This window comes from Thermobia domestica, chromosome 12 (assembly GCF_964235325.1).
Source record: "Thermobia domestica chromosome 12, izTheDome1.hap1.1, whole genome shotgun sequence".
Lineage (NCBI taxonomy): Eukaryota > Metazoa > Arthropoda > Insecta > Zygentoma > Lepismatidae > Thermobia > Thermobia domestica.
In genome coordinates this window covers 229,209,561-229,223,533 of record NC_137465.1, presented here as the reverse complement: position 1 = coordinate 229,223,533, position 13,973 = coordinate 229,209,561, and the positions used below count along the sequence as shown (strand labels likewise).

The following is a 13,973-nucleotide window of genomic DNA, read 5'->3' as shown; positions in this document are numbered from 1 at the left end:
CTAGACAGACTAAAACAAACAAGAATAAATACTATGATTTAATGTCTTTTTGTTTTTGTTGTTATGAGGTGGAGGGAGTTGTAATAAAAAAAAATTTAAAAAAATAAAAATACAAATAAGAATTTTAGGAAAGATCCAAAAATGCATCAAAACATTGTGATCTTGGCCAATAATTAGTTTTTGGACCAGGGTCTACGAAAGTTTTGAACCTCCCCTAAATCAAGTTTTCGTATTTTCTACGGAATAAGCACATCATACTGAGTTAAGTGATAGTTTTTGAGTTTGGCTACACTGTATGTAGTTCTCCAGATATAAGGCGTATAAGAAAATTTTTGATTGAAATAAATTGGATCTTTTGATCCAAAATTTGAGATTAAGGGCATGTTTTAAAGTTTAAGGTAACGTGCTAAAAATAAAGTGCCTCGACTCCAGCTAAAGAGGAATGAATCGAACAAAAGAGAGGAGATAAAAAGAAAGTAAAGAGAGAGAACAGAAAGAGCCAGTAGCGTCTGCTCAATAATAAGTTCTGAAGATACAGGCAACAACACGGGGAAGTGGAGGCCTAAGAAATAAAAGAAGTTTTAAAAAAAATCATATATGACCGTAAGTATACTTACGAATAACTATGAGATTAAAAGTTTCTATTTCAGTTTAACGATACCAGCTTCAGGAACCTGTCGATAATTATGGCAATATTAATTCTCCAAGATTACTTCGCATTTAATTACAAAGAAGTTTCTGGTGCTGATATTTGAATTGACAGCTGCTTCAACGAATTATTGATAGTTTCCTGATGTTGTATCGTTAAACTGAAATAGAGTCAGTCATATATGATATAAAAGAAAAAAATAAATTACTTTGCCATAGATTGTCTGATTATCGTTTGAAGATGTGAGATATGAAGGGTATCAAAAAGTTAGAGCAATCACTCTTGAGAACTCTGACACCATGATGGTATTAGTTCTTCTTACGTAGTCACCGTGTCTAGCAACACAGTTTTGCCAGCGGTTCCTCATTTTCTGTAAGCCTGTTTTGTAAAAGTCTGCAGTTTGCTTTGAAACCACATTTCAACCTCGGAAATGACGTCATCCCTACTTTCAAAATGGCGTCCTCTGAGTGGACGCCTCATTTCTAGGAAGACAAAAAGTCACTTGGTGCTAGATCCGGTGAGTATGGGATGGGGCAATATTTCATATCCCAATTCCACTACCTTCATCATGGATGCATGGGCGGAATGAGCTGTACAGTAGCACCATTTTGTGAGCAACCCACGTCTTTTTTCTTCAGTTCCTGTCGTAACTTAGTCAGATGGAAATAAAATGTACAGTAATAGTTTGTCCCTTTGATAGGTAATTTGTCATGATAACTCCTTCACAATCCCAGAAAACGGAAAGCGTCACCTTGACGGCAGACTTCTGCATTCGTGCCATTTTACGGGGAGAGGAGGGGCGTTTCCATTGTTTGCTCATTTCCTTTGTTTCTAAGTTATAAAGATAAACTCAACTTCCATCTATTGTCATTAGTCTGCCAAAAAATCCTCTTCATCCACCTCACAGCGATACTAATTTCGCTACCAGCATCCTCGCGATTTTTCTTTTGGAAAGGTGTGACCAATTGTGGCACCTACCGTGCTGACACTTTCTGAAGATGCAGCTGGTTGTGAATTATATTCCAGACAGACTCATATCTCATACCTATTGCACACATAACACTTTCTGAGGATGCAGCTGGTTGTGAATTATATTCCAGACAGACTCATATCTCATACCTATTGCACACATAACACTTTCTGAAGATGCAGCTGGTTGTGAATTATATTCCAGACAGACCCATATCTCATACCTATTGCACACATAACACTTTCAATGGTTATCCTCCTGTCTTCCATTATAATCTTCTCAACTTTTCCGTGAAGACAGTATCAGTGAAAGATGGTCTTCTAGATCTAGAGACGTCCGTGGTAGTCAAGTGTCCAGTTTGGCATTGCTGTTTCCACTTGGATACCATCTCATAGGATGGGCTTTTGTCCACATAGACTTCTTTTGTCTCTTCGTGGATCTGATTTGCTGATTTCCCCTGAAGATGGAGGAACTTGACGCTACGTCCCTCCAGTTTGTCAATCGTCGCACCTTCTTTGATGTACCTGAATAAAAAAAATAAATAAATAAAATAAAATAAAAATGTTTTAATGAGTTCAGAACTTGCACGGTTAACGTACAAGGATCTATTTATAAAATGCATGTCGTCACCTTTTAGGTGATTGCACACTCCCTCGTGGATTAAGACTAAGAAGAATGAATGCCACTGAAGTGTATATAAAATTAAATAACTAACATCTTGAGAACTTAGCGAACTATATCCCGATGGAAGGCGTTCGAGATTTATGCCTGTGATATTGATGAGAAATACAAGAGTGGAGATTATTCCTCGTTAACGCTGGAATACAAAAGGTTAGTATCGTGTTAAAATTAAATCTATTAAATTTTAATATGTACCTAAGCTATACTATAATGTGATAACTAACAAAATCAAACTAAAACATACTAATTCCACCAATCAATATCCTGGTCCAAACGTGCTGCAGACACAGATGTTTTTGATGATGCCGTCTGGAAGCTCTTGCTATCACTGTCTGTATCTGACGCGCATGCCTTTTTGGCGCCTACAGCATCGCCTTCTCCATTTTTGAGGGGAATTTCGGACGTTTCCTCTTTAACTTGGACTCTTGGAATTCGTGGAGTGGTCTCATTTTCAACTACAGGTGTTGGTGCTTGTTGACTCGCCACATTGGCATTTTTACCTACAAATGTCGGTGCTTGTTGAGTCACCACATTGGCATCTTTACCTACAAATGTCGGTGCTTGTTGAGTCGCCACATTGACACCTTCATCTTCCAACGTTAAGTTTTCAAATTCCTATATTAATAAAGATAAAAATGTAGTCAAAACATATTCATTACCTGTATAATTATAATGCTATGAAATAAATACTATTAACTAACTAATTAATTCTATGACTAATGGCAGTAGTTTCCAACGTTTTTTGACTGACACCCATGATGTCGTGACACTTGTTTGATTTTTTTAATTAATAATATTATATGTTATAATGGTGTAAAACTACACGTTTTTACAAAAGAGTGATTCTATGTACTACTGAGCTTTATTGCTACTGCTGGAGGCGTTGACTGGTACAGATTATTTCAAAATTGGTTTTACCTATAATTATTAAATATTCCTTGATTTTTAAATTTTTAAAATTTCGTGACCAACCCTAGGGGACTGGTGTGTTGTAACATACCGGTTGGGTACACTGGCCTATGCAGGGTGTCTACTAAAATTCCAAAATGAAATTTCGTGACCTTTTCTTTACCAAACCATAAAATTTCATAACATTTTCCAGAGCGAATTTGGGTGCGAATTAGGCCCAATTTTCATGCATGCGATAGAAGCGTGCTTTGCTTGCGATTTGGTAGCGTCTAAAGCCTACCATAGACATTTTTGGCGGTGAATTTTGACGTTTTTAGAACAAAATTTTACATATACTGTACTTATATTTGTACAGATAAAAAAATCGTGATCCAAAAGCTAAATTTCGTGACTTTCATGACCGTTTTCTGATTTCGTTACTTTTTCATGACTTTCGTGACCGATAGACACCCTGTTATGGAACCCGAAGGTTCAAAGCTGCAAAAGCTCTTCACTGACTTCTGTCGTTAGTCAACTGGATCCAGTTTTTACTTTGTATTCCTATATCTGCGAGATCCATCTTAATATTGACCTCTTCCCCCCCTCTGTCCATAGGTCTTTTTTTTTCGATCGGGTTTCCAGTTGAAATTTTGAAAAGCGTTTCTACTTTTCCCATTCTGGCCACAGGACCTGTCCACCTGAACCTCCTAGAACTAATGACCCTAACAATATTAGGCAAACGGTAAAAATTATGCAGTTCCTCGTTATGAAGTTTCGCCATTGCTTGCCCTCGTCCTTCTTGGTCCCGAGAATTCGCCGCAGTATTTGACTCTCAAATACTTTTAGCCTACGTTCTTTGTTCAAAGTAAGCGACCATATTTCGCAGTCACACAACAGGTATAATTATTGTTTTATAAATTTTAAGCATTAAATTCTTCGACAACATTTGCGAAGACAAGAGTTTCGATTGTATAATAACACGAATTCCCTGCTTTCAGTCGACAATTAATTTGTATTGTATTGTATTGTATTGTATTTATTTTCATCCTTTTTCATACAAATTGTTCACAACGTGAACGTATGAGTTGGACACGTCATAAGAACACTGAATGTGTACATATGCATAGATTTAAATCTATATGCAATATTAAAATAGTGTGAATTTATATAAAACAAAAAAGGTACAATTTTTCATTATTCTAATTTACATACATCGATATAAAACAACATAACAGTTAATAAAACCTTACATTATAGATATACAAAATATATATACTTTAAACATTATTTACTACAGGCGAGATATTCTTCTACAGAATAGAAACAGTGCTCGAGAAGGTAGGACTTGACTGCTTTATTGAAACCAGATGTTTTGTTTTTTTAAAGTGGAAGGAAGCTTGTTATAAATATTCACTGCCATAGGAAATGTACTATTCTTATGTACTTTTAAACGTGAGGACTCTACATGAAGGTCAGACGCTTGTCTTGTATTATGCATATGAATATCTGAGTTCAACCGGAAGGTGCTTGTATCTATCTGTATATCTTTTCTTACAAATTTTAGAATTTCATATGTATATAAACATGGAAGAGGTAAGATTTCAAGAAATTTAAATAGAGGTTTACAAGAAGTTCGAGGTTTACTTCCGGTCATAAACCTTAAAGCTCTCTTTTGTAAAACGAATATGGAATTTAGCAGTCCAATAGATCCCCAGAATATAATACCATATTTCAATTTAGAATGAAAAAGTCCAAAATAAGTTGTGAGCAGAACATGTTGACTGACACTATTTCGTAAAAATTTTAACATGTAACAGGTTTGAGCCAATTTACTTTCTTTTTAGATAAAATAAATAGTATTGCAATATTCTCTTCTAGCTGTGGAAAGCTGTACTAAGATCGACCACCTATTGCAGGATTGCTGGTAAAGAAGAATCACCGGAAGGTTAACTTGCTCTTATACAAGAATGGTTAAAACGGTTGCCATCGCTGCCCGTAGTCTATGTTTAAAAGTGTTGAGTACTTACGTCATCTTTAATTTTAAGCCTATTGATTTACGAGATACTGGAATTATTAAATGAAGAGTTCCCACTCCCCCCCCCATCAAAAAATTCCAGGACAAACCACCAATTTTCCAGCACTTCGACACAGGAAGGTATAACAAGATTGCAACTGTAGGTTTAAAACTCACAACAGTGAAATGAAAAGCGCAGTAGCTTATGCAGTGAAAATTAATGCAAGTACGATTTTAATACACAATAATTAAATACACAAAGCAGAGCGTAATGTGCTTTTTTTTTTTTTTTTTTTTTTTTTTTGTCGCCTCCCAACTTCCCTTATAGCCACTCGATCCACCCACATCCAGCACATGTATTTTCATTCTTTCTACATGACATTTTAATTGTGCACCGAACAAATTTACAAACAACAAAAATCTACTTTTCGCACATGGTATCTTCATTGCGTGACAATGTGACAGATAAAAAGAAAGGAATTTTTTATATTAGAAGTTTTCCAACTGAGTATGGAGCTGTGTGACTCCCACTTAATCTCATATGAAATTTTACTGAAGAGTAAATAGTGTTATACGAAAATAGACTGATTACGGAGGATTGATACTGGTACAAAGCACAATTTCTGAAGGATAGTGCTAGTGAAGACAGCATCCAAGAACGGGTTGACACATCAGTGGATGACACACCATTGAAGATCTCCCAGCCAATCACCCTGTTGGAAGAAAGCCCACCAACCATCCACACATGCAGGATCATGACAATTATTCAGCACAAAAACAGGAATAGTGAACGAAAGTAGCAATCAATCAAAATCTTCACTATAATTATGAAAAATCTGACATTTAGCATTTCAATAAATTTCAAGGACAGAAATGCATTTTCAAGGACTTTTCCAGGATGTTTCCAGGACAAGATAAATTCAAGGACATTTCCAGATTTTCCAGGATTTCCAGGACGAATGGGAACTCAGAAAATGAGATTTTACTGATCTGTTTTCAAGTCTAGTTAAATATCGCTTGTTTTATCAAAATGAATTTAATTACATATAATAATTTAATATTACTTGAATGAAATTTGATTATTAAAATTATAACAAAATTCAATTTTCACGCAGTAAGAGAGAGATTTGAAGATGAAATGAGTAAAATAAAACCATTATTCATATTCATATCCATCCATCATATAATTCATATTCATATCATAACCATCAGTAAGATAATTTTCAACAGAGTAATAACTTTTTTCTAACAATAATAGTAACAGAGTACTTCTGAATACACGGTTTTCGTTAGTCTTTATACTTTATCGGAATTTGTTATACAATTTTATACAATTCATATAAACAGTTTTGCTAAAATTCGCACTGGATGATATACATATTACAATTCTGCCTAATATTGTATGAGTGAATCGTATTTGCTAATGTAAATAGATTCTTGTTTGATTACGGGGGCCGCGGTGGCTCAGTGGTAGAGCGTTCACCTCTGGTGCTTGGGGTCCCGGGTTCGATCCCAGCTCCCGCCAAGTGAACTTTGTGGTGGACAAACACCGTGTGCGTGGGTTTCCTCAGGGTTCTCCCGTTTCCTCCCACTTTCTTCATTCCACCATTTCATTCATTACTTATCATCACCGTCTCCTTTAGTCTAACTGGCATAACCATGGGACGTAAAACTCAAAGATTTCATTTTTCTTGTTTGATTACGTCTATAATTCTGCGATATATATATAAACTAGTTAGTATCAATAATTTATATTTTTTTAAACATTTTAAATGAGGATCGTTTAGGCATATTAAACATTGTTCAAATATTTTCTTTTCTATATTAGGAATGTACTAGCACTTATTCTTGAATTCTCCCAAAAATATAACACCAAAATTTACCATTGAAAAAACTTTATTATAGTATAAGGATATGACAGCTTCCTTGCACAAACTACCTTCCAGTCTACGAAATGCAAAGCACAGTGAACTGAGTTTTATATTAACTTATTCAACATGAGTATTCCATGTTAAATCTTCATTAACATATACCCCTAGAAATTTAACACATTTTGCTTGCCATAATTCTATAGTTATTGGAATAAGTTCATTTCTTTGGCTGGGAATCGAAATTTGACAATTCTTGTTTTTCCTAAATTCATAGGTAATTTATTTAGCCAACTAATAATTTTCGTTAACGTCTTTGTAGTGAGCCTTCCTGCTTCCTTTACTGAGTCTCCACTGACAAGAACATTTATATCGTCAGCATATAATGTTAATTTGACAGTCTGAATTGATAACTAAATCATTAATGTATATAACAAACAAAAGAGGACCTAGTATTGACCCTTGTGGTACTCCTTTTGTCACTTTCAGTATAGATGATTTGAACATTTCTCTTCTGCCATTTACCTCTTTACAGATGCCAACAGTTTGACTACGTTCAAATAAATACGACTTTATTCAATTGTATGCCACACTTCTGATGCCGTGAGAATACAATTTTTCTAGGCACCATACCATGGTTTATAGAATCGAACGCCTTAGATGAATCAACAAAAATACCAATTACATGCTTTCTTTTATTTATATCCATCGCTGCATCAGAAATGAAATTAAAGATTGCAGTGATGGTTGACTTCTGGCTTTGAAACCTGTGTTGATTTGTTAATATTATATTATTTAAAAGAAAAAAGTTATTTAGTCGCGCTATCATTGCTAACTCAAATATTTTAGAAAAACATGATAGAACTGAAATAGGACGACAATTATTTAACTCGAACTTATTTACCTTTTTATACACAGGTGTAACTCTAGCTAACTTAAACAGCGTAGGAAAAATTTCCTGTCAAAAATGAATGATTTATTACATAGACTAACAGAATTGATCTACAATAAGGAGAGAACATTTCTTTATAATCATAGATGGCACTTCGTCCCATCCTGGAGAGCTAAAAGTTTTTAAGCTTTTTATTATTTGTAAGATTTCCTTCGGTGTAGCTGATTTTAGAAAAAGCGATTTAGATATTCCGTTCTGTAGCTTACAATCATTTTCCTTGGGAGTTGTATTGATAGGGTTCAATGTTTCTAAAGTTAAGAAGTACTTATTAAAATGATCTGTAATCTTATTTGAGTCATTTATATTACTTGAGGATTAATTTGTATTGCATCAACTCCTATAGTTTGTCCTATATAAATACACGGTGTCCAATATACAATGCAACCCAGAGTTTAGGACAGTAAAACTTTTGAACCTGAAACGATACACAAATAATGCTCATATATCAAAATGAAGACTTGTTCTGCATGTATTTTTAAACTAGGAAGCAACAATTGAAATTGTATAATTAATGGTTGTATATCTAATTTGTATATAATTAATGTTATTTCGCTTGTAATTTGTTCAAAATTATTATTATATGTGTTATATGCTATAAAATAGGATTTCATTTACTTGCTAAATTAGTTTTTAGCTCATTATTCACAAATAAGTAATCTGCGTATTTATTTACACATTTTTCTTTTGCGGTACCTATATTTTTGTCCGCTGTTTCCCGGCTTCGGTCGTAGAGAAATGTAGGTATGATAGAATCGCCTTCGTCGTGGCATAGCTGGGAAAGAGAGAGAGAGAGAAAGGGAGAGGGGAGAAAAATATAGAGGCGCTAGGTAAACATTCGTGTTTACAGGAAGTTACATCCACTACGAAAACCACAATCTTAAAGTACACAGTGTTGCCAGATGTAACCGAAGGTGTAGATCTTTAAAAAAAATTGACTCATAACTCATACGTATGGATGTTCTGCCGTTAATTTTCAGTATGTTTAGTTGGAGTAGCTTGAAAACTATGGTGCAGAAAAAAGAAGTTTTCATTTCTACCGATAACCAATCGGATGAAGTCTGTGTAAGGGGGAACTAAGGCAATTGTAGTTTTCATAAATGAACACTCTCAATTGGCAACATTGCTGATATTTCAGTGCATCAAAAGGTGTGTTAAGGATCTGTCTACATTATGCAATTCCTGAAAACAACGAAAAAGAAACTTAGAAATTATCATGATAAAACTTTTACTTACATGCATCCGGCAACACTGCTATTATCACGAAGTGAGTTATCAGCTCTACAGCAGATGCTGGCAGTACCCTCTGTTTTGATTCAAACACTGGTTCACACGTTTCACCATGTTGGAAGCAACTTTACGAAAAGTAGAAATGTTAATGTACTCAATGGTACTGCGAATGTTCATTTGTATAGTTCGAGGATTGTTCTTGCATACCTCTTGCTCCCATAGAAATGAATAGCAGTGTTGCCGGGTGCATGTAAATAAAAGTTTTATTAATATGATAATTTCAGTTTCTTTTTCGTTATTTTCAAGGATTGCATAATGTAAACAGATCCTTAACACACCTTTTGATGCACTGAAACATTAGAATAGTTGCCAATTTAGAATGTTAATTTATAAAAACTACGATTTCCCTAGTTGCCGTCTACAGAGGCCTCATCCGATTAGTTATTGGTGGAAATTAAAAATCCTTTCTTCTGCTCCATAGTTTCCAAGCTACTCCAACTAAACAAGCTGAAAATTACCGATAGAATATCCATACATATGAGTCAATTTACGTGTTTTGTAAAATAAAAAAAAAAAAAACCCTTCGGTTACATCTTGCAACACTGTGTGGTTCCTAGTATACTACAATCATTGCTTCCTAGTTTAAAAACATATGAATGAACAAGGCTTCATTTTGGTATAATCATTATTTGTTTATCCCTTCAGATTCAAAAGTTCTACTATCCCAAACTCCGGGTTGCATTGTATATTGGACACCCTGTAGAATATATATATAAATTAGCTGCTTAGGTATCCTGTATATTTTTACCAATTCTTTCAAGCATTCTTATAATCCTTGTGATTGAGAATAGAGCTCGAATGATGCATATGGTACTTTTCAATTTGATACTGAAGGATCAATCTTGCAACTAAATTATATTATGCGTAGATTACCTACCTAATTAATTCGTTAGTTTAACTTTTAATTAATATCTCAATTTTTGAAAACACTTACCTGTTCACAACTCAGTTCCTTTTCCAAATAGTTTAATACTTCTTCGCAATATCCTGAATCATAATTCAATTTCATTAGAGCATGTAGACATTCTTGAGCTTCTCTGAAGTACTGTAAAGGTGTATCATTTCATGTATTGTGTTTTAGAATATAAGTGAATTCATAACATAGCTATTTATGTCTTTTTTTATATCTACATTATTAAATTGAAAATTTATTAATCACAGCATAGTATACATTTTTCCATTCTCATTTGTTATATGGCACTTCTTATGAAGTAATTCTTGCGCGCCATAAACAATACATAAGTGTCAAAAAAAAAAGAAAAGAAAAAAGAAAAGAAAAGAAAACAGCAGCAGCAGAAATGAAAGAGAATTTTGAATATTTTTCTTTAAATATTTTAAAATAATAACAAATATACACTGAGCAGAACACAAAATAGTTTCAAGTATATTGGTATGAAACTATGTAACTTACTACTTCCTAGAATTAGAGAAATGGATATTTTTATTAATAGCTAATAAATAATTAGGTAAATGTGTCTATAGTATTATAAATTAATTCCAAGAAGAAATTACGAAGTTGGTGTAAAAAGTATTTTGCAAGTTTTCTTCTTTCTTTCCTCCAATTCAATCATATTCTACTGCCCTAAATAATGTTATACCATTGCTGCAATTATTCTTGATACTCGTACATACGCTAGTTTAAAACTTGACATTGTCTCTCATAGCTTCTTGTTGTTAATAATAATAATTAATCCTTATTCTAATAATCTAAATGCTCTTAGGACAGTAAACTCAAAAATTACTTATTTTGGCTACTCTGTATTATTATAGATTGTTTTAAAAATTACATTAAACGTCAAATTTTCGTTGACAGGTCAGCATTCTTAACCCCTTGCGCACCAGTGACATCCATGGTGAATGTCATGAAAATGTATTCCTTATTAAAAGTCATATTAATCCTGAAGATGATGAAATTTGTTAGTGGATGCAACACAAGACTTAAGTTCTATTTCTCCTTAGGTGACAGCACCTGACAGAAAAGACAAAAAAAAGTGTTGTCTCAGTAGATGAGAAGCCTAAGAGAGCATTCACTTACAATACACATGTGTTTGTTTTGACCACAAACAATTAGCAACTTCGAGATCGGAAAAGGAAAATCTTTGTCTTTGATCTCTGGTCAGTGTTGCCAACCTGAAGCAGCATAAAATCCCTTCAGAACATCAGAATTTCTCTTTTTCAGTCCAAATATTTTACAATGCAAATATTGTTTTTATCAGTAATGTGAATGCTTTCCTCAAGCATACACAATAACTATGCCTTATATAACGGACTAGACAAGTCTTTTAACAGTAAATGAAACCGGTATTACAGCACGCACACAGGAAAATTGCACCTGGAACGCAAAGAGTTAAGACTTATGTAAGGAATGATATTTAATAGAGATAGAATGTATGGAATTTAAATGTTTACACTAGATGTATAGCAGCTAGATGTTTTTATTGGCTCGCAGAGTAAGCAGACGGATGCTTATAGTTTCACTTTAGAAATAGGTGTGTGTGTGTGTGTGTGTGTGAGAGAGAGAGAGAGAGAGAGAGAGAGAGATACTATTTCTCGGTAACTACTGGCCAGATCTGAATCAAATTTGGTGGGCAAGTACTCCAGATCTAACGAATAAAGATCGCCGTATTTGCTGGCCAGGTTCAGCTCGGCTCACCTTATAAGTGGTACTTTATTTCGCAGTAATTATCGGCAGCATCTGTAGCACATTTGGTTAGCAAGTAGCCTATCGTCTAAGAAATAAACATCGCTATATTTGCTGGCCGAGCTCGGCTAGAAGAGGCTCTGCTCGGCTTATATGTGGCTTTATTTCTCGGTAACTACTGGCTCGATCTGAGCGAAATTTGGTGGGTAAGTAGCCTATCGTCTAAAGAATAAAGATCGCTATACTTGGTGACGAGCTCGACTAGAAACAGGCTCACTCTGCTTGTATATGGTGCTTTATTTATCGGTAATTACTGGCTGGATCTGAGCGAAATTTGCTGGGCAAGTAGTCCATCGTCTAAAAAATAAAGATCGCTATTATTTGGTGAACCGGCTCAACCAGAAACAGGCTCAGCTCTGCTTGTATATGGTACTTCATTTCTCACAAGGAAAGGACATGAACCTGTCATCCGGACATCCGAATCAAACTTAGTCCATTCGATAAACATAACAAAGATATGTTACATGCACAAACAATTAGGTGCTATGGGCAACGGAGTGTTGTAAACTTCACCAATGTTTATCGTATCTCCGAACAGTTTGAGATACCATTATAACATATACCATTATTGAAAAACCTTTATGTGATTGGATATGGTAGTTACATAAGAGCTTTTACGAAATAAAATCTTTTGAAAAAAGTCAAAGTTTCAATCTCTTTTGAGTTCGTTCATATTTCTTAGAAATGCGTAATATCATAATAATATTCGACAATAAAGAACTTTATGCATTGCCCCGTCAGTCTTACTTGTTCATACTGTTGTAGAGGCATGCTTTTACAACAATATGAACAAATGTTACCGACGGGGCAATGCACAAAGTATCTCATATATAACTCAAGAGGGGAATTGTCCCTTGCCCACTAAATGACACTCCTGGATAGATTTTGTTTCTTATGGTCTGTTCCAATATAAATTTGTACAGTCTTATCGTTCCAACTCCTTAAGACGAAAATGATTTCAACTTAGTATTATTGAAATATGAATTTCCCATTTGGATATTCTAAACAAATTGCAACTATAACCACAATGTAAATCACGTATGTTATGAAAATACTTACACATAAACCAATTAAAGCATCAAGCTTCCTACAAAGGCTCTTTGGATTGTCTGGATTTAGCCACAAAGCTTTATTTGCATCATCTAAAGCTCTAAAACAAAAGAAATAGATAAATTAATATCATGAAATGATTTACAATAGAACAATGTCGAGTGAAGACAAAATGTAACAGTTTTAACTCCTTTTTATTGTTGATGTTTTTCTTCCCGCTACTTAAAGAAAGTTAAACTATAATAATTTCGGGCTTATTGATTGATTGATTTGAATTCATGTTCTTTGTCAATGTACAGTTTAAAGTGGGATATGAACAAGTGTAGTTCGTTCAATACTCTCCTACTGGAAAACGAACTAGGGACCTCAAGCACGAATACTAGTTACTACACAAATAATGACCTCCTCTCTCCCTTAAAAAAATAACGAAATAAAAACTTTTGAATATACATAGGAAAAAGCAATATTATTTATATTTTTTAATACTAACTCATCTATGGGCGTACAGGAACAATCAAATTTCTCTGTGGGGCTCAGTGGTAGAGCGCTTACTTCTAGTGCATGGGGTTCCTGGTTCAATTTCCGGCCCAGTAAGTTTGCATCGTGCTCGTGGGTTTTCTCGGAGCACTTACATTTCCTCCCACTCTCTCATTCCACCAAATCTTCCATCATCATCCACTTGCTTTAATCATCTACCTTAGCCAAACAGGCATAATCGTGGGACGTTAAGCTCAAAAATTTCATTTCAAATTTCTCTCTCTTGGTACTATCTTCCAAAATATACAAAATTCGAAGTAATACTACCACAATATGTATGTTTTCATTAGTATAATTGAAAATGTGTGAAAACAAAAATTTTTAAAAAAATCATTTGGTTGTCGTTTGTACTAAATGATTCCTGAAAAGCAAATAT

General features: G+C 34.3%; 1 protein-coding gene across 4 annotated transcripts in view; it reads right to left on the bottom strand.

Annotated features, from left to right (window-relative positions):
• LOC145667096 (uncharacterized) overlaps positions 1 to 13,973 on the bottom strand; it is a 96,132-nt gene that overhangs the window by 60,866 nt on the left and 21,293 nt on the right. For all 4 annotated transcript variants that reach the window (XM_081734823.1, XM_081734825.1, XM_081734824.1 and 1 more), the window contains exons 4-6: positions 13,070 to 13,160; positions 10,244 to 10,354; positions 2,545 to 2,915 (exon numbers count right to left, since the gene is read on the bottom strand). In XM_081734823.1, the coding sequence (XP_081590949.1) occupies positions 2,545 to 2,915; positions 10,244 to 10,354; positions 13,070 to 13,160 (573 nt within the window). The remainder of the gene's footprint in view (positions 1 to 2,544; positions 2,916 to 10,243; positions 10,355 to 13,069; positions 13,161 to 13,973) is intronic.